The 25,945-nt window shown below is 40.4% G+C and overlaps 1 protein-coding gene across 2 annotated transcripts in view; it reads right to left on the bottom strand.

Annotated features, from left to right (window-relative positions):
* PDZRN3 (PDZ domain containing ring finger 3) overlaps positions 1-25,945 on the bottom strand; it is a 181,263-nt gene that overhangs the window by 44,764 nt on the left and 110,554 nt on the right. The window contains exon 1 of one of the 2 annotated variants that reach the window (XM_019536634.1): positions 67-307. The exons of the other annotated variant lie outside the window; for it this stretch is intronic. Within the exon in view, the coding sequence (XP_019392179.1) occupies positions 67-135 (69 nt within the window). The 5' untranslated portion in view covers positions 136-307. Of the gene's footprint in view, positions 1-66; positions 308-25,945 lie in introns of those variants that run through there. 2 annotated transcript variants of the gene reach the window in all.

Below are 25,945 nucleotides of genomic sequence, written 5' to 3'. Positions count from 1 at the left end.
AAACAATAATAATTGCCAGCAGGCTACAAAACATTTGTTCTTAGAAATGAAATCTAACGGTTTTACCTGACAAACTTCATACAGTAATTTGTACTGCTCTTCTTGCTTCTGTAGAGTGCACAAACTGCATCCCATGTTTAAGTAAGTGTCAGAGACGGTCTTCTTTATTCACCCGTACAGCCAGAGAAATAGCTGTTAACAAGCATGCATGCAGATATCCTTTCAAATACCTGGGTGAGCCAGCTAAACTGAAACAATTGACATTGGTATTGCACCGTTTGTTGCAGAGCAACTATACCCTTTTCTTTAGCGCTTTCCCTCGTTCACTCGGAGTACACAACACTCCCTCTACTGCTTTAGTCAAGCTGCTGTACTGTGGTCCAATGCACACACTATATACTGCTACTCATGCATATTAATCAGCCCTCATTGACTATTCATAACAGACAGTGATACAGAAGCTATAACTGCGGACGATGACAGCTGAAATTTCTCTAATTAACAAGCAAGTGCTTCAGTAGCAGGCATAATAAAAGACACTAGCAATTTTGTAAACGGTTTTGTAGCAATTACAAATAAACATGACTACATTTTACTATATTCCCTCAGGATAATTCTTAACATATTTAAGCAGAATACAAATACATTTTCAATGCAAGCTGCAATGAAAGGAATTTGACGATACAAAATTCAGCATTAAACGTGGCAAAGTCAAATGCAGTCAATTATTATTTGCTTGATGTTGGCACCGTGCAAACGCTTTACAAAAGGCAGTCTCTGCCCCATGGAGATTACAGTTCAGAAGTCTGGCCACAATTACAGAGGTACCTTGTAATGAATACATCTGTAAGAGAGTGTGTGTGTGCACACGTGTTCATGCCTTCAGGAAATTAACATCTTTTTCATTTAAAAATAAATGTTTTATATTTACTTTTGAAACGTGTTAGCTGCAGTACTTGACCCCGTTATACTGCAAGATTTATAGACCAGAGAGAGCTATCAATCATTTAGTGTTAGCAAATTAATCTTTGCCAGATAGTGGGAGCATATGCTATAAAAGGCATGTGATGCATAGATACAGCTATATCCTACCTACATCTACCTATGTTAAGCCTATAATCTTTAACCTTAAGACCTGCCAAACTACCTAGAAAACTCCCTTCTACTGTCAGCTACGGAGCTGGTTGACAAGTCTGTGAATCTGTGGCTATTTTAGGGTCTTGGTCATTGAACTTCCTGGCATAATGAATTTGAATCAAGTATTCTGCCCAGGAACTGATAACTATTCAAAAAATGCTTAGCCTTCATTATGGCTTCTTTGTTGCACTGTGCAATGGAGGAATTAGGAGAAAACCAAGTAAAAACCACGTCTATGTGGATGCTTAAAGGTGTGAAAGGGCTACTGAGGATGAAGTACAGATTGCATACAGCCAGCTGGGCTCTGTGGATAGGAGCTCCTCTGAAGATGGTAGGATTTTGTGAACAATTTATTTACAGCTCATATGAAAAGCACTTGACTCCAAGAAGTTTGCAGTATCCAAAATCATTTCTGGGGTACTGCTGTGAAGAGGCTCTGGCATCACCAACCTCTTATTTTCAATGAGCCACCATCTATCTGTTGGCTTGAAATGTTGTGAAGTGGCCTTAGTCTTCCATGTGCTGGTGCCAGAAGGCCTTATTTCCCTTCCTCACGTTGGTGCAAATCAGAAGCATCTTCACTGGAGTTGCATTGAAGTTAAGCATGCTCAAGTCATGCTTTCAGTTGCCTGGTGTTTCTGTATGATGGATGTGGATAGATTGGTTTGGGCTTGGCAGCAGGGGGATAAAGGAAGGGCATCCTTTCCACTTGTCAAGCATCTCAGGGGGCTTCAAAGAACAGAAAGGAGACAGAGGTGCAGCAAGTCCCATAACCAGAACTGTGATGCTTTCCTGAGTAAGGCCCTGGGAGATGAGTTTTAAAGGCTGTGATATAAACCTTGGACTTGTTTTCTTGAACAGGCAATTTATCTCATTTCCATGAAGGGCGGTGCAACTTTTAAGGTCAGAGAAGGTCAAGACATATGGAGACCTTGCTCCCTAGCTTGAAGGGCAAACAGTGAGAAAATAGTCAGGTCACTCCTGAATAAAAGTTTCTGAGCAAGTCTGAAATGCATGCAGAAGGTCCGACTGACTTCAAAGAGCTTTGTGTCGGGCCCTTAAAATATGAAAAACATTTCATATAGATAAGGGATTGGTATTCTGAAATAATGACGCTGAAAGATTTAAGAGCAGGAAGTATAGAGGTGCTGTAAAACATACAATTGCATATTTTAAAATAATTTTAAGGGATACTTAAATATTAGATCTCCCAGAGATGTTGCATAAACTGAAGCTTGTTCTATTGAATGTAAATGTGGGCTTCTGAAAAAGGCAAAAGTGTCAACTTAAAAGCAACTGCAGCTTACTATGTTTTAGTTGTCCCTCAGCATTTCTTGTTAGCGATTTGTGCATTTCCAAAAATTGCAAGTAATGCAGTAAGACAATGTGGCAGGTCCTAGCTGCAATAGAAACAGTAAAGCACCTTTATATTATTTTATGTATTTGAGCTCATATTTGGTCGTGTACAACAAATGCCATTGTAATCGGTATAGTAATCTACCAATCCCCAGTCGGGATGGAAGAATAGTTAAAAACATAGTCCATAAATTAAGCCAGGAGAGTGGCTCCAATGGAGCGTTGTGCTTTTCAGTGGAAGGGTTAAGCGTTCAGATCCTTGACTCAAAGAGATGAAACATGCTGTTCACTAGCATGCAATTGGGCTGAATGAATATAGTTGGCTGTGCAGTGCTGCACTGCTCTGGTCAATCAGTTTGACACCGAAGCAAAAATCTGAGCTAAATGCAAAAATGCTTTCCATTTTCTGTATCTATTTCATATGTCTCTATATATGTGGAGCTGGTAGCACTACCTGTTAATAATTTTACCTCCCACATCCCATTATCAGACACCTTGCCAGACGTTCAACCATTTGGACAGAGAATTTCTATTCTGGGTATCTGCCTCTGAATGGAAAATGGTTCAGTCATTTTTGAAAATGAGAGTTTGGGAAACCAGGTGTTTTTGTCCTAGTTAAGAATAAAATAAAAATTCAGGAGATCTGTTCTCTGAGAAGCTTTAGCATGTTTTTTGGAGCAGCATATACTGCCAGGGCTATGCCATCTGCTTTTCCTTCTCATGGTTCAGTTCTCTCAAGTTTCCATCCATGATAAGCAAGTGCCAGCCTGGGACCAGGAGTCTGAGCAGACCCCTTTCCATTTCAGATGTAGTTCCAGATCCTTTAGATAATGTTAAGTCCAAGCCCCAGAATAGTGGGGCTTGGGGATGCTGGGGAGGATGACAGGAGACTAGGGTATGGAGTTTGCACCAGTAAGACTGGAATTTAGTAGATGATGGAAAGGAAAGACTGGATAGGAAGCTAGTGGAAGAGACTGAGGTTGGCTGAGCAAGGAGACAGACTGGTAGCTGAGGGCTTGTTCGGGATGGGAGGAAGTTCAGCTAAGCCTGGACTCCAGTGCTGACCTGCGTAGGAGATTATACCATACAACCCTCGCAGTTCAAGTAGAAAACATGGGTGGATCTAAAGTTGCCAAACATGCTGACACCCCATGTCGTGTCATTCTGATGCTGTGCGATGCATATTCTGTTTTTTTTCCATTTGCTTTACTATAGAGCTAGTTACATACATTTTATACAATATGACTAAGATTGTAAAGTCAAACACTCAAGTAAGGAAATACCAGAATTCAGGCTGCCTGTGCAACATTAATTTAGCCCCCTTGTGCATATGCATTATTGTAGTCTTTAATTACATGATCAGATGCTGGGTTTTTTTGCTGCAGACCCCTGTCTCAGTCAGTATGCAGGAAGGCCAGTGCTCACTTAATGAGCAGATATTCAATATTTTTTCTCCTCATTGTTCAATGTGTGCCCCCGTCCCTTATTTACCCCACGCTATTCAAGCCCTGATCTGAAGACAGAATTAATTTCCTCATAGGGACTTCTGTGGCTATCATTACCGTAGTATCTTAGAGCTTCACAAACATTAACTTTTATTCCCAGCACCCCCTGGGGCTACGGGGCATCATTATCTCCATTTTATAATGGGAAGCAGAGACACAGAGATATTAAGGTCAAGAGTATCTGCTAATTTTGGAGGCCCAATTTGGGACTCCTAGGAGCTGATTCTTCAGCATGCATAGCGCTATGTGGCACTTAATGGGAGCTGTGCTTGGATTGTACTGACTTCAACTGCAGTTATAAATGTTTGGTATTTCTGCAAATCAGAACCCAAGGTCTCAAGTCAGGTGTCCAGAAAATAAAGAGCCCATAGTTAGATACCTCCCGTGGAAGTGGTGATTGGTAGAAGTGTTTTAAGCAAAGCCAGCATCACAGAGGAAATTGGTGAGAGGGGCAAGACTAGCATCCAGACAACCTCATTTCTAGCATTTCCTTATTCTTGAGTGCTCAGCTTTTTTATGTCGTGTGCTTGCACGCATAGTAACTATTTGCCATCTACCTGAATATACATATTTCTGTCAGGTTCAGTTTATTCAAGTGGGTGGAATCATTTTTGGTTAATCTATTTGACGCTCTAATTATTTTCCTTATTTTTACAAATATTTAAGACCCAGATGAACCAGAGGCAAGGGAAGAGAACAGCTGGCTGTTCTTAATCAGAAGTCCTGCATTCACATGCAGTGTAAACAGAAGCCAGGAAACTACCCTGATTATGATCACAGGGAGGGGTGTGAAAGTAAACTGTGCCATACAGCAGTACTTTAAAAAGCACATCTGGAATTTTTCAGAGCACATTCAGGATGCCTGTAAAGCATGGTTGTGGGGCCAGCTCCATCAGTGTTGTAATGCCAATGCGTTGAGAGAGTACTTCCGTTGTAATTCTTCTCATTAGTTTTGTCTGTGAACCTTTAGTATGACAAACCTCCAATGACTATCCAGTGTTTGGATCTCAATAAGACAGGTAATTAGTGTGGTTCAACTTTTTAAAAAGCCCTTTTTAATAGTTCTTTATTGGTTTTTGAGGATTTGAAAGGAAAGCCTTCCTTCCTATTGGTCACTGTGCAGGTATGAGTATATTAGCCAAATGTTGGGTTTTTTTTGAATGTAAATAATGAGAAACCTCAATCCTGCAATGGCTCTTGTGTGGGTGTAGTACTCTACCTCTGTACTGGAAATTTCAGGATCGAAATCAAAGTATTTAAACGAAAGCTTCACACCAGAAGGGAGTATGTGAAAGCAAATTTCTAAAGCCAGCAATTTGCTCCAGAAGGTAATGCTGGTGCCCTTAGATCCTGATCTGCTCCATTTTGCTCTTTGGAAATATTGCTAGTGATTATTCGCAAAATGAGTGAATGATGTTTATTAAATTATTAAAGGAACTGTCCTGTACTCTGAACTAGTCTAAAGGCATCTGGAGCATCCCTCTGAGCTGAACATTTAAATTCCATTGCTGAAAGAGAGGAGAAGTCCTCCAGGAACAGACTGATATTTTAAGGGGGGAAAAAAAAGCAATCCTGAGAATTATCACAATTGTTTCTAAGGTCATTGTGTAATAGGTTCAATTACCAGTTCATATGTCATTGTTGCCTTCTAACAGAGAGAATTAGTCCTCTAATAGTTGACCCACAGTACACAAAAGCCTTACTGCTACAGACCTACCATTTTTGTGCCTCTTACAGTAGTGCATTAAGATCCTAATCAAGAGTCAGGACCCCACTGTTTTAGGTGAGGAACAGTTTCTGCAAGAAAAGAAACTGTACCAGACAATTACAAACTGGATTAATGAGATGAAGGAAGGGAGTGGAAGACACCAGAGGGTAGATACTGCAAAAGGGGTGACAGTAGTTGAAGGAGCATGTTGTTGTCTAGGTTTTGTGAACCTGCCAACTGCTCTGTCCTCGTTCCTTAACACTTGTGGTGGAAGAGAGTCTTCCTGAGGGATCTGAAAACTTAAAGTCTCGGGTGGCTTGCCAGACACTGTCACAGAACTCCACCCTCAGCAGCAGTGTGTGGCAGTGGTTCAAGTGTTGCTAAAATGGTCTCAAGAGAGCCAAGGAAGAGGGCCACGCTCCTGCTAAAGAGGTGGCCACAGTCCATTGCAATCTGGTTGTGGGGTAAATTGTTTTAGCAAGACACTGCCTGGTGCCATGGGGATAGTTGGGATAAGTGGGCTAGCCAATTACTCCAACCCAATCCCATCATCTGTCCTTGCCATACCTCTGCAGCCTATGGATTAAGAACCACTGATGCTAGGGCAAGAAAGACCTAAAGCAGCACTAGAGCTGGCTTTAGCCTCCGCTTCCTGCCATAGGTATTTGCAATTGTCCCTGCTTGACACCAAAGCAGCGTAGAGTCAATATAGGGCTTATAATTGCTACTGGGGAAGTAACATCCTCATTTTTATTTAAAGTGAATGAAGATTTTGAATATATGCAAAAATGAGTCGGGGGTGCCTGCAGAAGGTGGAAAACATATCGGGGCTTTGAGTGGTACTGGCTTCAAGTAACAGGCAATTTAAAAAAAGAAAAGTAAAGACATTTGAAACTGCTCAGGAAAAGAGAACAAGTATGAAAGAATAGCATTATCAAGTCAAACATTATCCATTCACTTGTACCTGTGAGGTTCATGTGCCCTCAAGGCTGAAATTACTTACAGAGTATCTATCCCCATTTTACTTTCTCTATGAAATATCGTGTTGGAGGGCTACAACTGGTAAGCAAAGGCTCCTATGAGTGATGGTGTATTTTAAAATAAAAATGTTTCCAGGAAAAGCAATAATAGTCTGTTAACAATCTTAAGGCAAACAAAATGATTTTGTGGACTTGAATGCTGCATGAGAACTATTGACATAATGCTTAATCTTTAAAACTGATAGACGTGTGCCCAAAAGCGAATAAAGTTCACTCTCATACAAATGAGCAAGTAAAATAGTAGATCGCAACCTGCAATGGCTTTGGATCATGATCGTATGACTGTAGCCCAGGGACAAAGAAAATTGAAGTGATTTAGAAAGGTACCCAATAGGATATATCTGATATTAGCCAGTTTGCTGAAGCAAAACAGTAATGTCAGAAAGAGACAAAGGTGTAAAATCCATTTAACGGTGTCCAAATGCTTCTACTCTTTGACCTTAATGTCTCTAAGGTGAACTCCCCTTAGGGTTGGCAGAATAGCGCTTTATAATATATGGCCAGAGCTAGTTGATGGCTTATTGCAAACGACCAAACTCTTTAACTGGCTATATGATTTGGCTGCAAAAGAATTTGAATCATTCCCATGTGAAATGGTACAGATGTCCATCTTTCAATATGCTACTATTCCTTGCCTAATCTAAAACACAGCAAAATATGAATACCACCTCTAATTCATTAGACTTTACATTAGGAGAAGTCCATTCCAGACATGAGGATGGATGTGTGTGATTGTACAGATTTAGAGCATGTGAAGTATTGCTGGTAAACGGGGGCCAATATAAAATAAATATTTTTACTATGTGCATTTTGTTTCTAAATTCTGCTGGAGAGTGACCAATCTACTTTCTAATTCTTAACCAGTGAGCCTGATCAAAAAGATCCAGACAGTGATCAAACCTAAGATGGAATGGGACTCGTCTATCACTAATGATTCGTGACATGAAAGAAACAGCAAGTGAAAGCTATTGTCTCTGCAGTTCAAGAATTTATACTTCTGTTGAAGATGCTCCAAAGTGATTCCAGTAACATCTGTATTATGGCAGTGCAGTCCATTGAAGATGGTGTGGGATTGTACTAGGAACTACATATGCACACACACGTGTGCATTCACATACGCATGCACGCACACACAGTAAGAAACAATATCTGTTGCACAGAACTGCCAGTCTGCATAGACTAGACAGACACAGGGTAGGAGAAAAGAAACATGATGTGCACTGTACAAAGAGGAACAAAGAGATGAAGTGATTAGCTCAACATCACAAAGTGAATCCATGGCAGAATTGGAAACTAAAGATAGATTCCCAGTTAGGGCCTTATTCATGAAACTTTTCTTTCTCTCTAAGACAGAGGACTCCTAACCTTTTATTAAGCTCTTTATTGCATTCACAGCTATGCATATCACTGTGTGCGCATGTAAAAATATAGCAACGGTACAAAGATTTTACTTGGTTTTCCTCTTATGTTATCAGTATATGAAACTGCAATTTCACTGGACCCTTTTGTGTTTCATTATGAGATCAATATGCATGTGATGATAATGATATGATTAAAGATAGGCTAATGCAATAATTCTTTTTTTTAATACAGGAAGCACACATTTCCTTTCAAACTTGATTCACAATGAACGCAAAATTTCAGGTTCCTAAGGAAAGTCCATTGTTGGAGTTGATATATGCTGATGTAACATTGTTGATGTTATCCAGCTCTACATTGAATTGGAGTAGTAGCTATTTCTCCTTTGCCCATTAGTTATTAACAGTGGTTTATTTGTAATGTCCTGAGAATCAATATTTACCTTAATGAAAAATTATAGCTAGCCCATAGTATTGGCTTACTATACAGGGCTATTATGTAGATCTATTTCCTAGGTAATATCTTACCCTAAAATATATTTTGATGACCGGTATTGACTGACTAAATTTGAACTGAATACTAAATAATAGCCTAACTGTTGACAGAAGAAATACAAAGTACACAGATAATCAGGCATCTATAGCGATGGATGCTAAATTGTCTGTAAGGAATCATTCCTACAAGCCCATATACCCCCTAATCCTTGGTTTTATCATTTGCAGAACTGCTCTACAGCCACATACTTTTCAAGACACCTACTAGCCGAACACTCGATTCAAACTGTTACAAAATTCCCATATTTGAAGACTGGCATTTTTCAAGATCGCTAAAGAGGTCAGTAATACTGAAATATCTTTTTCTTTTGGTACATAAATCCTTCCTGATCACATATGCTACACGAAACAGAAGATAAATGGTTACCATCAATTCATGAGATTATCTGAGCATGTACTTGGGATGAATGGTTCGACACATCCAAAATATGTTTTTCAGATCCAAAGTTTATGTACCAAATTCATTTAGTTTAAAATAGCGGGAAACTATGTTGGGAGATGAGGCCTTCAAGACCAGATTGAGGTTCTTGGGATTTATGGTTGATTGGTCATTTCTGCAGGTGTAATTTCTGTGCGTGTCAAAACACACTCGGTTTGCAAATTGCTTAAGCACTGGGAATCTGATGTTGCTGCAGAAGGATTTAAGGAATACATTAGTATTTCAATCACATTTTATTGCAAATAATCTATGCAATTCCTCTGCGCTGCCCAGGAACTGATATAGCCGCCGAATACTAGAGAGCTTTGTGTTCAGATACTTTCTGCCAGTCTCCTCCAGAATGATGCTGGATAACTCGGACATTTTTCTGAATGTAGCACTGTGCAATAAAGTACTGTACTGGAACTGAACATGCTAAGAGGCAGGATCTGTTCATGAAGAGTGAGAAAGAGCTCTGTAGATCACTGGGAAGCATAGTAAAAAAAAGCATGGAAAAATCAATACCACTCGTCCAAAATGATGTGCAAAGAAAAAAAGGAACTTTATATTTGAAGGCAGTTGCCATTAGGATAATCCACCCAGGTTGCAGTGTTTGAAAAAAAACCCAACAACAAAAAAACCCTTTTCTTGTTTGGTCAAATGCTGAGTCTGGTGCATTACAAAGCATCAAGCTGACATTTGCAGGCTTCTGGAGCTGAGGTCCTTGCGTCCTTCCTTTTGAGTTTTGTGTTCAGTCGGGTCTTAGCAGAGAGGGGCAGAAATCATGGGTAATTAAAGCTTAAAATATTCTCCTCTCGTGGTGTGGCTAACAAGTGAAACTACAAGTAATGATGTAATCTAATATGTCAAAAAAGAAAATGAAAAGAGGAGACAGAAGGCAGGACAGAGCCAAGGGACCCGATGTGCCATGTCATCTTCTAATTAACTAACTGATCCTTTAAACTGTCAAACTCAGCAAGGAACTCCATGGCCCGGTGTCTTATTAATATTCATATTAGGCCTCTGGAAGCTATGATTCGAGTCCCAGTGGTTATAGTTAAACATTTAAAAAAAAAATGGCTAACCCAGGTCTCAACAGCTTCACATTCATAAGGAAATGAAGGCAGGCCACCCTGAATTCTATAATCCACGGCTGGTGAAAATACTCAGAGGATGCATATTGATTTCTGAATTATTATGGGGGCTTGTATATTGAAAAAACAATTATTTTCCTTCTTGCTATGAGCTGCTACATTGTTAATCACAGTGAGCTCTGCATTGTCAAATGGAAGAAAGATGCGCATTACATTCTCTAATAGCGTCGTGCTTTTAATTTTGCACACAAAAATGAATATACGGTTTAATAAAGCCCTGCCGGAAATGGCATTGGATGAATTAATTTTACATTGTAGGTGACAATCCAGGACTGTATCTAGAAAGAATCCAAGTCCCACAAGAAGAAGAGTCTTTATTAATCTTATAATGCAATTAGACTCTTGCGTTTCAATTTGCTGGGTTTTTGCTGTAACCAGTTGACCTGCTTGTAGCCTAAGGAGGCAGCTGACACATGCCATGTTGCCTGAGGTTTGTAAATGGAAGAGCAGTAGGTGTTTTTTAAAGAGTTTCCCCTTATCTTACACGTCTGCCCTTTGGGCCCACAAACACCTCCCACAGAGTGGGATTTACAGGTGGGCCTTAGAGAATGGGATTAATCATCCTGCCCCACCAAAGTCAGTGGAAGTTTTAACAATTCATTCTCTAGCAGCAGGGTCAAAACCCAAGTATTTGAGGACAAGTTAATATTATTTGACACTTGCAAGCCCTTGTCTCTGAAAAGCATGGGAGCAGGCTGTCCCTCACAGGGTCCTTTAAAGGGTAGCTGAGCTGTGCATCAGCACCACGTGCATAATTCTGCTCCTTGTAAAAGTAATTAAGTTGCTAAAATATCCTGACTAATTTTAAATGAGCTGCTTAAAAGAAAAATTTAAGAAATTAGGCTTCTAGTTTTCTTTCCCACCCCCATGCTCTCTGTCTGCTGGTTCTTCTGCAATAGCTTTCTACAAGCTCCTGTAGTATGAAATTCAGTTTTTGCTCTACTAAGTATGTAGACATTGAAAGGTGCAAGTGTAAGGAAGGGCGTGTGAGCCCTGCCTCCCATGGGCTGGTGCGGGAGGAAGAACAAAGACCACCCCATTCATCTGACATCCCTCATGCTCCCAGCACCAAAGCCAGTCTGCAAGGATCACTGCGGTTTCTCAGCTTCCCCCGCGACACTGCAGTCCGCCGAAGGACAAGTTATCATAGACAGCTGTTAGTAAGTTCCTGCTGGCCCCTTCCACACTTGAAAATTCAATCGGCATCGTTTCTGAAGCCATTGCTCATGGCTGTATTGAGTGTGTGCGTGTATGCAATGCAAAAGATAATCATATGGGATATTCAGTGCCTTTGCTTGTCTCTGGGTGCCTTAAAATTGATGGAAGGATGGTCTTTCATTCAAGGAATTGATAGGTGAAGGACCTACGTGTTCCTTAGGTGTGCAATACTTTCTCTTCTGTGACGACAAGCATCACACATCTGTGGATGCTTGTACTTGAAGAAACATGGTATTCAGATAGGTAACCTCCCTATGCCCTCCAGGTAAACTACACATCCCTAACCTCCAGGTAAAATACACATATAGATGCGAATGGAACTATTGTATGCAACCTACTGAGTGTGAAAGAGTTTCTTGTTTTTTTTAAAATAAATACTTCAACTGTCTATCAGCTAGGATAACATCAGGCACTGAACTGCCAGACCACAAATGTTGAATATGTTGACTTTAAATGTGTGTTGGGAGCATATGTTATGGATCAAAGACCACATTGATTAATCCAACAGAGACAAAAGTCTGTCACTTTTGGTCATGGTGGCATGATACCACAAAAGAGCTTCACTAAGGAGGTAAATGAATGGAAAACAAATGTCAGTGGAAAATTAGCTCTAAAGAACACTTAACTTCCAAAATAAAAAAAAGGTTTCCTAGTCACATGTTTTCATCCGTGAATGCACTTTTATGTTTTAGCAATGCTGGAATCTTTTTTGCAATTATTGCATATCTGTTTGCTTTGCTGTGCTTTGCCTAAAATTTAACCGGACCAAGAGTCTCTGATTTTTCTGGTAATATCTGATTATATACACTTTCAAATGTACTCATAGGAAGCATAAAGATTTGGGATCATATCAATGTTGTATGCTGATATAGACAATATTTCTAAATAGGCAAGTGGCCGAGGTAAGGAAGCCATTGATATGAAGGCAAGGTTATGTACTGAATACACTTTAATGCAAAATGCAGTTTGAGGAGCAAGGGCCAGGACCAAAACTCCCTCTTTCTAGGAGCTTCGGAGTCATGCTCCCACCATTTGTTAATCTTCTTTTTCTGTTTCATGAACCTGATTTTTCCTTTCTATACAGAGGCCTGGCTTCCATAGATGAATGTCCCTGTCTCAGACTGCCTAGTGAGAATGAGGGTTTGGATCCTCTTAAAATAAGTAGGACATTAAACCTAGGTTCCCCACCGCATGGGGAAGTGCCCCAACCAGTAGCGATTACAGAACAAGGGCAAGCCACCAGCTGCTTGTGTATCAGTTATCTGTCTCTACACGGACACCTGTAAGCTCCTAAGAACAGGAGAGGTCTTGGAGGCCTAGTCTTGTATAGGTGCCTAATCCTGGCCTGACTTTTGTCATCGGCATTTTCTAATGCCTGGGAAATGTGAATCCCAGTCCTAGGTGCCTGTCTCCATTCCCTGTACATGGAGTGCAGATGCCTACCCCAGGTTTGTGAGTTCTGAACCGGGTGCAAACCCCCTTTGTGATTTTGGCCCTCAGTACCAATCCACTACTCAGGCTGTATCGTAGCTTGGGGGCAGGTTGCATTTGAATCCCATAAAGTAGCTACAGTATATGCGATGTCGATTCTGAGGATCATCATTTTGGTTTTGCTGTGCAACCTGCACAGCCGTGTTTCTGAAAGATACACTTCTTATCTAACAGCCATGAGACGTGTTGTTTATGTGTATTATGTTCTAGATATTCATAGTAGGTATCTGTTAGGTCTTACGGACAAATAAAGCTAGGAGGCTTTTTCTGTTTTCCAGGAGAATTACTGAAGGGTTAGCACTGCTGTAGTGGGTGGATTCCTTTAATAAGCTACTACTTTATTTTTTTAATAGTCGGTTGTATTTGTGCTCAACTTGTTCTTCTGCATAATTTAAAAGACAGCTGTCAAATCTACATGCTATCCCTTCTCAAATCTGACATTTGTACCATGGTAAATAAACCACATACTGTGCCCAGCGTTACAAGTGCTGAGTGCTCTTTGCTGCCATTGACTTCAGACAGGGCTGAGGATGCTCACAGTCATGCCAAGGATGCTCAGGATCTTCCAACACAGGGTTTAAATTGAATATATTGATATTTTGGGAAAAGTTAAAAAAAATGGAAACTGAGAGAGAAGTACATGGAAAACATGTGACTGCTAATAGTGTTTTCCCCTTAGCGAACACTACCCATATGGTGTAGGTAGCAGTTTGTTTGCAAAAAAATCAGTGTGCAAGGTCCGGGTGGTAAATTCTTATCATGTTACTTGGTAGAGCAGGTAGCATGCCAATTGCCAGGAACTGTCCCTAGGGAAGCAGTATGTTGCTAAACTACATCCTGAAAATTATTTAGAGGAAACAATACTGAGACAGGAGATTGAATACATAATAGAATAAAAACATAACTGCTTGAGTTACAGCACTGGAACAAGTTGTGACCTTACACAAAGAAAAATAATTTAAGTCAATTGAAATTTTGCAGGAGAAATGTTTACAAGGTCTGGGCTTATTTTAATCATGAGCCAATTTGTGCGTTGGAAATGCTGTTAGCAAAAAAAAAAAATGTATCCATTTGAAGAAGGCGAAAATAATTAAACTCTAAGGCTCAAACCAAATGTATTACATTATTCAGCCCATGTAAACTCTGAAAGCTTGCTGCATATCATGAAATGACGTATTGATTGTATGTAATCTTTCCCCCTTTCTGAAAATATTTTCTTTTCCTGTTACCATTGTACGGTACAAACAACAAAACGCTGAGCAGAGAGCGTTTACCGGTCAGTACAAATACATGATTTAAATAACCAGTTGTACACTGGAAAATCCAGTTCGGAAAAATATCAGTTTTGTACAACCTCATATTATTTTGGTAAGTATGTACAAAATCTACTTGAGCAGGCCCTACTGAAAATACTGCATCTCTTAAGATTAGATCAACTTGATATCATAGGCTTTGAAACATTCAGATGTTTGGCAAACCTAAGGTATACTTATTTTTCTCAAAAGCACTTTTAGCACCACTGCTGACAGACAGCAAACTTGGAAAAAAGATTTAAAATAAATCACTGAAAAAAGTAGCTCTCCGCCCATAACACAGTTGTTTCTTTGCTAAATATTACAAAATGTAATAATAGTTTGTTATTTATAACATGCGAAATATTAATGCTGAATACAATTATTAATCCAACGTTCCTTTTTGGGGTTAAAAGACATCAGGGCAGAAATGGAGTTAGGCTTGTTTTTACTTTCTCTCACCAGCTTACAGACATTTTACATGGCTGTGGCTATCTCAACATCTGTGGTAAGATCAATAGTAGGAATTTACGAAGTAGAAATCCCACTAACTAGAAACACTGTTCTAAGCTTCAGGAGACAAGATTCATGCCATAGATACTGATACTGAGTTTCCATAAGGATATAAGTTCATCTGAAGATCAATGATGATATCTTGGTTCTCAGTTTTTCATTAGATTGGTAAGAAAGTTTAAGTTTTTTATGCTGTTGTCTTTGACTCTGCTTTCAGAGGACTATCTGTTATAGCTCAACACTCAAACACTTGAGATGTTAGACTAGATTACTCGTGGCTTGACCCAATCTCAGGATTAAGGGACAATTTTTGCAGAACTGTCCATTTTATTTTTAAAAAATAGACAAATCACTTGATATAACAGACACCATAGTTATGGACAATTGTACACCTTTCTTGTATAAAGATCTATAACTTTTCACTCCTAACATGGTTTTTCTTTGAGATGTTTTCATTTATTTCTGTATGATTTCATAGCTTCATAGATGTTTGGGTTGGAAGGGACCTCAGCAGATCCTCAGGTCTGACCATGATAATTTTATTTGTATGACTCTCCGTTTAATATTTCTATTTGTACTAATGTTCACTAATGTTTCACCTATGAAACTTGGGTGGGAGAGAGAACTAGAAGAAGAATCCTGGGCATCCAAACTCCTGGAATGATTTGTCCTTTTGTTCACTTTGTGACAATAACTTAGTTCTTGATGACATGTTGGGGATCCAGAAGTAGTATACAATACATTAATGAAGAAGCCTGGAGTTGGAGGCAATTTTTTAGCACTGCCATCAGGGCAAAATTAAGCTGCTGATTTCCAGATGCACTTCCTGAATCTGAACGTCCCTGGCAGAAGTGCAGAGACCAAGTGACACAGTGAAGAAGGAAGGAAAAGTTACTACTTGGGGTCTCCTGTACAGCTGCTACTGGGAGTCAAGAATTATTAAAGATAAATCCCCTGGAAAAACAACACCAAAAAGAGAAAGAAGAAGAAAACAACAACCAAAAACCAAAATAAGAGACAGCAGCTGCCAGACTGTTGCATGCTGGTCAGGATTGTAAATGCTCAAGAATGATTTAATTAGAGGGCTGTCCTAACCCAAGTGGGACTGCTGTTGGCTATGTCAAAGTCTGTCCCGAGATGCATACAGAAGGCTCCCATTGTGTTCACTGGGGATGGTTACGTCATTGCAGAGTTATTAGGCAGGTCATAATTTGAGAGACTGCCATTTGACAGTGTACCTTTTAAAAATAAACATTGGTTGAAGCCTATATTAGTGGCAAGAAGTAGTGCTTTTTTTTTTTTTCCCTTTCGTGGTTCTAGGGAGATGACCTCCTGGTTTCTCTAGTAATTGCTTGTTTCAAGCTATAGGACCCACTATGTTCACCCTACAGATCTTAGAGATAGATTTGTGTTTTTAACCCTTGCAGCACATAGCAGGGTTATTAACCTTAGGCATAACAATAGCTTTAAGTTCCCGTACCTTAATGTGGAAATCGTGCTCTTAAGTTTCATATGTGACTAGGGTTTAAATATCTGTTTTGTGTGATTAAGAGTAATTTTGAGCAATTAAAGAAAACAGTTCACTTGTGACAGGTGGCAGAAAGCTAAAAAAGATAATTACTCTTTTTAGCCATCTGTGTTAAAAGCCATTAGCAGAATTAAACTGAGATTCACCACTTTGAAATTTGAGGCGAAGTTCCTTTCCCTTTAACTGCACAATATAACATTATCTGAAGACTAATTAGAGAAAAGTAATTTCAGCCTACTTGCCACAAGGTACTTATTTATTAAGTTTATTAGAGATGTCAGAGCTCCAAGATATGATAAATTAAACGACCTCTGGCATTAAAAGTCTAAGACTAACACCCTTGCTCAGAAAAATCACTCATGTCTTGTGAGTGGGAATCTGCCTTGGCAAGGGGGGGGGAGAGACAGAGAGAGAGAGAGAGAGAGAGAGAGATCATCCCTGACAGCAGCATTTGTGCTTGCATTAAAACTAAAAAAAAAAAAAAAAAAAATTCTAGCCCATACCTTCCAAATGCAAGATGCCTCTAAACTGAAACAGTGCTGTCCCCTTGCAACGGCAGCGGTCCTACCACTAGTCATAGCTTTGTTATGCTATTAAGATGCAGTCAGCGTCCTGCTAGTGCTGTACCTTGGGAAAGCTATGAGCAGCTGCAGAAACAGCCCCTGAGTCATTTGTGGAAGAAGGTGATGCACAAAATGAAAGTGGGGCAGGGGCAAAAAAAGAAAGGGGACCATTCCCCCCCAGCACAGAAGGTAGAAATGCTGAATGAGGAGTAGATCAGCGGAGATCCTTGCTTCATAGAAGCTCGTGGAGGGCTGCTGAGAGGGCCATGTACATTTGCCTCTCAACAAATTAAAATTTAAAAGGCAGCAACTTAAGTAGGCTCATAAAAAAACAATAGGGACTTCAGATTAGTTCCAGAGACATTTTGAAATCCTAGCACATTCTATCCTCTTCCCATGGTGTGAGTAGTGTACAGGAACTGTTTTACAACATTTCTAAAGCACGTGGTACACCTTTTGAATATAAAGTATTCTCAGAAATGCTGTCTATTCTGCTGTAAACATTATGCCGTTCACCACTAGGTTTCATTTTATCATAGAATTATCCTAATTATTGCATCTTCTCAAATGACTAACTGAAAGGACAGTTCATTAATAAAGCACATGAAGTGGCAACGTGTAAATCAAATCAGAGTCATCATATCTGTGCTTTAACAACTGTAGCCACCAATTATAACATTGGGAATAATGCCACAGTTGTGTAATAGCTAGAAGAGCATTTTTCAAAAGCTCACGTATCTGCTTAATCACAGTCCTTGTGTCACACTTGGCTGCAATTATTCTTTAGCAAGAGGAGCTATGTGACACGAAGCAGTATACAACTTTGATTTCACACACAGTTTCACTGAAGGTAAGAGTGGCATTCAGATGTAAAAGGAAGATGTCAAATGTCAACTCACTTCAGTTTGGACCGAATCATCTCGGGGGGGGGGGGTGATCTTCAGAATAGACAGAAGTGAAGGGCCAAATGCTTAGCAGGTGCTCATATTCCTATCACCATCAAGGAATGGCACGATTCACAGGAGCTGAGAAGGTGACCCAAAGGCTGAATGACAAGTCCTCAGTGGTGACATCTGTATGATACGTTAGCTGGTTATACAGGCTGCTGCCTGGCATCACTTGGTGTCCTCTGCCAAAATTGTGCTTTTTGGTCAAAGTTGTCCGTGAATAAGAATCTACGTGAATTCAGCATCTCCCTGTGTTGGCAGACAGAAACTGATTTCTGTTGCCAAGAAATATGAAGACTGTCACATTGACAGTATTAGGAATTCAAATATGGTGATAATATGCAAAGGGCTTAGACTTAGTTACTGGATACATGCCAAAGGCATTACCATTAGCTTTCTGAAATGACCTAAGGCATCTGCAAATGCACTTCTTTTTGAGACGTGGAATTGCATGGCTGGGCCGTATATTACTACCAGGTGTCTCATCCAACAATTACTCGGGTCTAAAGTGATAATATCACGAACATGCTAACAGAATTTGGGTGTCCAGAGATCCTCTGTGACTATTCCTGTGGAGATGAGCAATTATTAAGTGTTGGTTCTGTGTTTGAAGGCAACCACTATTGGCTGGCCTACCAGAATAAGGGACCTGTATTACTAGCTAGAGATAAATTGTCATCTTGAGAGTTAGGTTTGTGGCTTTGGACTTTAGTGACCTGAGTTTTAGCTCCTGAATCTCTGGGGTTGCAGGCTTTAACTTACACAGCATGACAACTGCCTCAAGTGGCTTTGTTACAGTAAGAAGTACAATTAACAACCCTCCTGCTCTGTAGGTGTTTTCATGTTCATATATCTCCTGTTTGCCTCTGTGATTCCACATAAAATTGAACAATAAGGTCCATTTATTTTGCATTGTAATCATTGCCAAGATGATTATCAACTCAGTAGCCAGGCTTGGTGAATGAAGTACACATTCATCTGGATTAGATATATAAAATTGTTCACTGTGCTTCTGTAACTGAGATCCATATGTGCAACCTACATCCATAGAGCAAGCCAGTCTTATTTGAATTAACTGAATCAAGTGAAAATATTTGCTATAAGGGAAAATAAGCATTCCAGTAAGTGTCCTAACTGCCCTATATATTTTGTGTGTAATTGGTCACATCACCTCTGTACACACACAATACTGGAAATGTTCTGCTGTGCTTTTGTGTGCAGCTGTGATGTCCTTCCTCGAGCAGAGGATACTTCTACTTTCATTCCCTTCTTGTGTTGTGTGCCCATGGGAGTTGGCTACAAATGAAAATAGGCAGTGGGTGGCAGAAATTATGTTGGAGAATAAAAATCCTTCAAATAACTCTTTTAGGCACATTTTACAATTTAATGGAATAAATTGTACAGAATAATCCTGTGTCTGCAGAACACAACTCTCCTGATGCTTTCAGCTACTGTGTCCACAGCTGTTTATATTCAGATGAGATAATCTGATGTACTTATATCCATATAGATTTCACAATTTATTTTAAAGTCACATCACCAAGAATATGCTTTAATTCTGGGTGGAATTCTGGTCATGGAAACTAGTGCCTCTCACCTTGAATCTTACTGTTAGTTGTGAAACAGGTAAGCAAAACTAGTGCAATTATTGCTGAGATATTAGCTCTGTTTCCAGTGGGCGCAGGATAGCACAAATGACACACATGCACACAAGAAAAAGTGCATATCTTGTCAATTGGCAAGTCAGCCTCTGTCTGCTGTTCCCCTTGGGGAGGGACTTCTGCATGGGGCTGCCAAAAGAAGGGTCATGATTCAGTCTGGCAGGGACATAGCCTGGACACATTTTTCCTTAATTGCCTAGTTGTCATCTGAGTTGCGGTTCTGGGTGACATTGTGGCTCGAGTAATGAAGAAAATAAATACATAGGATCTCATCTATACTAAACTCCCCACATGCTCTGTTTATTTGTTCAGTGGTCATTAGGAATAAAAATAATCAACCCTGCTTCCCCACCCCCGTCCCTTTTGTCTGAGCCGTACGACTGCATACAAGCTGATATGTAGGAACAAGCTTTCACAATAATGGCATACTTTTTCAGTGCTTACTTTTCCACTTTTACATTCAACTGGCTTGTGTTTGTAACTTCATCGACTGGGGAAAGGTATTTCTGAGCTTCCCTGTACAGCCTTATGGCTGGGAATGTTCTACCAGTTTATTCACAGCAGGAAGCAGTGTAATTGTCAGCTCTGTTGTTTCCTCCACTAAAGAGTAAGTCTCTGGTGAAGGGAAAAAAAACAACAATGTTAACAAGATCTTACAAATCTGGCATATGGTATCCCACCTGAAATGACTGAAAATGGCTGCAAGATCAGAAGCCGGGGTGCCTTCTGGATATCATGAAACCTCCCTTTTGTAACTCTGCATGGGTGTCGCAACACAACATGGCTAATCTAGCAGAAGTGATGTTTCCAATAACAGAAAGAGGAGCGTGGAAGAGTCGTACTGAGTACCCGCAGGGCTACTTGGGGCAGCATAGGAGATTGTCTAAAGGGGCAGCAGGGTTATCTCCTGTCCAGACTTTGTTGTAATAATCAAAGATTGAAATATGTTCCTGGGTGACAAGCAATGGGTATCGCTTACAGGAGGCAATCACAGTGTCTGTATATATTGCACTTAACGGAGCTCTAGAGAGGTGGATGTGTATTGATAGAGGAGACAAGTGAGATGTATACAGAAAGGCAGTGGGCTGGGGAAGCAGCCTGGTTTGTCAGGTTGGTGCAGGCCAAATTTCTTGGGCATAAAGAAATTCCCTATGGGTTGCAAGTGAGTCAGTGCCAGCTTTTGTTCTCTGCCTAGCTTCCACACCATCCTGCTGGAGCTGTGGGATCACACAGCCTGCAAGGAGAGGTACAGAGAAACTTGCCTTAGCCACAGAAATCCTTGTCTAGCAGAGGGTCAATTAAGGACCGGAGGCCAGTAGCAGTACTTGTGCCGGTTTGGCAGTAGCTCTGAGTGGTACAGGGATTAGCTGCAAGTGCAAAGAGCCTTATCTATCCCCCTCGCCTCCTGCAAGAGTGCCCAGGTGAGAGAGCACACAAATCCCTAGTAACACTAGGCTTTTAGCTCATCCTTGACTATCACTGAGGGAAAGGGCTTTGTTTTATTTGCTCACAATACGCTGTCCTAAAGCTGCATACATTGTGCAATTATCATTAACAACCTCTCTAGCACTTGAAAGAGTCAGCCATTTAATTGCATAAAACCCAAGGTTTAACTACAAAAGCTGCCAGGTACTCCCATAATTATCATTTATCAGTCAACGGCGATGTCCTCGGGCTGTGTATTCATCAAATGTTTATTGATTTAAGCCTTTGGGGTTTTTACAGGATTAGAAAATATTACTTCTGATTTAAATAGTGTTTAGAGGACAGAAATCAAATACAAAGCAGTATTTATGCAGTAACAATTTTCTTAAGAATGGCACAGTGGAACTGTTGGAAAATAAAAGGTTTACCTGGATCCTTCTGGAGTAAAAATTGTTACCGCGATATTGCAGCTAGACATATTTTAGAAATAAAATGGGTCTTATTTTCTCAGCATCTGTTCTTCCCTCTGACATCATTGTGTAGTGGGCCTTCACAACCTCTTTGGATCTTTCTATACATGATATGTAATGCAACAGCACCCTCATGTACATACACAGTTCTTTGACTGCCATAAATCACTACCGGTTGAGTCACGGGATAGTAGCAAGTATAGTTATTTTCTAAATGTACCAAATAATACACTCCTGGTTAATGTAAAGCACCATCTGCATTCCTTGACACTATTTACTCCACAATGCACTGATGTTGGGTTGTTCAGTAAGGTCCCCGTCCAATTCCCAGGCTTCCCATTGACTTCAGTGGGAGCTAGCTCAGAAACTATTAAGCATTCGTTGGTGTTTTGTCACACTGAAGTATTAGTTGGAGGGGGGGTAACAAAGCATATAAAGCATTTAAAAATTCCATTTCTTCTGCAAACAGATAAATAGCACAAAGGAGGGTACTTATATGTTTGACGAATGGGGTTACTGATCTCGGCAGGGTCTCTGGCTGTCAAACTAAGAGTTCCCCTACAAGTTCTACATGTGCAGTTTTGTAAAATGCTTAGCAAGCTCCATGCTTGCTTAATACGAGCGACCAAACAACTGTAAGAATTTGCTAATTCCCTTTAAACACAGAGTATGTTTTTATTACATCAGACCTACAGCCTTTATCGTTAGTCCAGGAAAAAACCTCCCTGTTCAGCAACGTTTTTAAGAACAGGCAGAAGAGCTTCCCTAGCTGGGATGGATGTGTCCACCTATTTTAATGCTTTCCCCAACAGAGGGAGGATGGGTAAATGGAAAAAGGCATTGTTTTGTTGTTCTCGCAGAGCCATAAATACAGCCCTGAGATTCCCCACACATTTGCCCTTGCCCATTCATTACTAAAGGAAGGTCTGTTGATAATAGGCAAAGTTAACCAGACTTAAATATATGATAACCGAATCACCAAACCTTTGAAGCACATTCATTTCAAATCTGAAAAGTCTTTTTACTTAATGTTTTACCTTGGCTCTTTTATAGCCTCATCCTTATATGTAGCTATAAAAGTGTGGAATTTGCTTATAGGTGTCCTTCGCTCAAATCCGGCTTTGGCTTACATAGCCATCCGTCAATGGCTAAAGAGCCGGGGGCGAAGAATAGACATTTACTTACAGAATCTTCAGACTATTTTAAATAGGCCTTGGGGACCTTGCAGCTGACCACTCTACAACATGCCCTTCTGTAGCATCTCGCTGTGCTATTTCTTTTAATTGACTAACCTCGACACTGGCTGTTCAAAATCACTTTAACCCAAACATGCCCCCGGTCTGAAGCTCCTAATGACCTTCCCCTGGCCCTAAACACATATGGCTGAGGCAATGCAAACATCATTTGGAAGATGAGTAAATTCAATAACTCAATTACCACTGCACCAAAGAAACATTTATCAAACACCGGCCACCGTGGGTTGTATCTTTAGCTCCTTGTGTTGCAGTAGCTAGGCATTTGGGTGCAAGCAACTAATCGATTTAGGAATGATTAAATAGAAATTTGTAACACTTGGCATTATTAAACCTTCAATCTTCATTACAACCGCTTAACGATTACATCATGGTTGTGTAAAATAAATTAACGGTAGCTGGAAACAATCTCATAAATACAGAAAGCAAAAATATTAGTTTAGTGTTCAATACAGAGACCAATAAAAATGCATGCACTCTGGTTTAGTGGGTTGCAAACACTCAAAAATCAAGAGTTTTGCAAGGTTCCAAAAAGAAGAATGCTAGTGTCTAAGAGTGAAATGCTTACACTAAAGATCACTCATTTGGATCACCTAGTCACCTTGCACTCTGCTAAATCCTGAGGTTTGGAGAGAAACAAACAGGACATATATGTGTGTGTGTGTGTGTGTGTATACATACAAATATATGTGTGTGTGTGTGTGTGTGTGTGTATGTATGTATATATGTACACACACATATATGTATGTATGTATGTAAGTTGGGGAGCTTAGAGAATATATATTCTCTTGTTATTCCTAAACTGGATCAAACTTGCGCTGCCCCAACTGTCATTTTCCTTTTGTGACCCAGTCGAAGTCAAACACTGTAAGCTTTTGAATTTGCAGTGCAGCCTGGGACAAAATAGAGTGATAGTCTGTAAAGCCTGAAATACATGTCAAGATGCTGCAGAGGAGCTGGTGATCTGCAGGAGATGCCAATCCTTACAGGAAAGTCTGTAACATTCTGGAAACAAAATGGACTCTCAGAAAGAAAGGATGAGTCAAAGCATCCTATTGTTAGGTGGCAGGGACCCATAAGGTTATTAGTGAGGGAATCTGTAGTTTGCACAAGTTTTTGTGGTTACACAACATAATTCCACATTTTTATTCTCTGCCTCCCTCTCCTCCACCAGTTCTTCCAAGATGGAGATTTCCCACCACTAATCACTGTTCCAAATTAAGGTCCAGGCACCAAAATAAAAGGTACTTTTTTTTTGTCTTCTGGTATCTTCTCCCATATTACATCTGGGAAACCACCAGTGCCCCTGTTCTTAGGTGGCTAGTAAAGGTTAGGGGAAAAATTTTTGATCAATGCCTTTTCTGGGTTTTTATACAATCCCCAAACTACTCCCAAAACAAGAAAACGTTAATGGTTTGGTGGGAAAATATACTTTCCATCACAAGGTTCATAACTGTTCTGATTGTTAAAACTGGCAAAATGAATTAAAGTAACCAAATCATAATTTTACATCATAACATAGAATAAATAACATAATAACGTGAATATTCTTGACAATGATAAACATAACCTCTTGTTTCATTTTCAAAATTGAGTCTGGAAAAAAGATGAGTACATTAAAATGGTTTCAGTCTATAATTTTCTTCCAATCCCAGATTTATTTATGGTAAGATCATGTAGCAAATGCTGTTATCATGTCAACGTTGCGCTTTTCTTAAGGACAGAAAACCGGCTGACATTAAACAAACGCAGACCTGCAAAGGGTCTCTCCATTCTGGGCCCTTTATTTATTTCTCGTGTAAAGTAATTCTTGCCAAGTGAATGTATAAAAATGGATGAATCTTCAGGTATAATGAAGGCAGCAAGCTGTGAAATGAACCATGGAATAAAATTGGGGCTCTTTGCCCTGTAGAGTTACAGTGCACAAGGCTATAGCCCCAGGGTAACAAATGGAGATGTGTGTTTAAGGCTTGAGCAGAGAAGTATAGCATGAGGAAGGCATAGGTCCTAAGGTCAAACTTGCAATTATGATCTATTTAATTGACTTATCCTATTAAGCCACTAGGTTGAAGTGTAAATTTTTGAGTTATAATTTAAAACTTTGTTTCTTTCCATCAAACTTCCACATGCATATGCATAGCTCTTTTATGCCGATCTATGAAATAAAATTTATCCCCCAAAAGGCAGACCTGTTCATGGGAGCTGCCATTACTTTTATACCAATGAAACAGGCAATTACCTTTTAAAATGCTGGTGCCCACTCAGAATTTCTCGATATTTGGTCACGGTGAAGCTGTTACCCACAGTCCATCTTATAAAACCTTTCAGTTTGGTAAACAATTAAGAAAAACACCCACACATTTGTGAAGAAGTACCAAGCAGAAAACTGAAAAGGGGAGATATTTATTCAGAGAATCATTAACTTGGAAAATTGAAGAAATTCCAGACTGAATACCAATTTACCACTGTCAGCCAGTTTGTAATGTGATACGCCTATTGCTGATATGCTTATACCCCACCCCGATTATGTAGGCTGCGCTCAGTAATGATTTGATATAGACTGAGAAATGGATTTTGCATAAAGGCACTACGATGCGAGAGAAATGCAATGCCACGGTGCTGTGCTGAGGTTTACCTGTGGAACTCCAGGGTGAAGTACAGACAGTCAAAAAGCCCAACACGGAATTGATTCAATCTATGCAGGTTTCGCTAATTGAAGAACCGATTCAAACTGAATCGACTGAACAGATAACAAACTGAACTTGCATTCAGTTTTCATTGGGGAAAGGAAGGCAGAGGCTTGTACTGGCTCAGGTCAGAAAACGGGAGGTGCTTGAGCATGCATCCCAACCTGCCGGCCATCACTGAGCCCAGCCAAATGGGGACCATCGTTGTTCACTGCCCAGCACATGTCCCCAGCCCCTTGCTGTCTCCCCCTGCATTCTGGTGGTAGCTCCTGCAGCCGGGCATCTGTCCATGGGGGAGGGAGCCACACCTGTCCCAAGGTTCCCCAGCCTGGGGCTGCCATGTCCTGGGGAGTAGAAGGGAATCCCGCCTTGTGCCTCCTCCCCTGCAGGGCCCAGCAAGTTGGCTCTGCTGCTCTCACAGGTGGGAGGGGGGTTCCCTGCAGCTCCTTGCAGCAGGGAAGACTGGGGCTTGGCAACAGGTCCTGGGATGGGGGGGCTTTGTTCCCTCAGCTCCCCCCATTCTCCTCCTGCAAAGCTGCCAGGTGCTTGCAGGGTGCAGGCCGGGGAGCACAGGCAGAGGCTTAGCTAGCTTGGAGGCACGGCCAGCTAGGCACTGGGCTGGAGCAGCAAAGTGTGCGCCATGTTCCAGCGGGCTATCTTGTGAAA

This window comes from Crocodylus porosus, unplaced genomic scaffold (genome assembly GCF_001723895.1).
Source record: "Crocodylus porosus isolate Cpor-Errol unplaced genomic scaffold, CroPor_comp1, whole genome shotgun sequence".
Classification (NCBI taxonomy): domain Eukaryota; kingdom Metazoa; phylum Chordata; order Crocodylia; family Crocodylidae; genus Crocodylus; species Crocodylus porosus.
The sequence above is the reverse complement of the archived record's forward strand: the minus strand, read 5'-3'. Positions and strand labels throughout refer to the sequence as shown.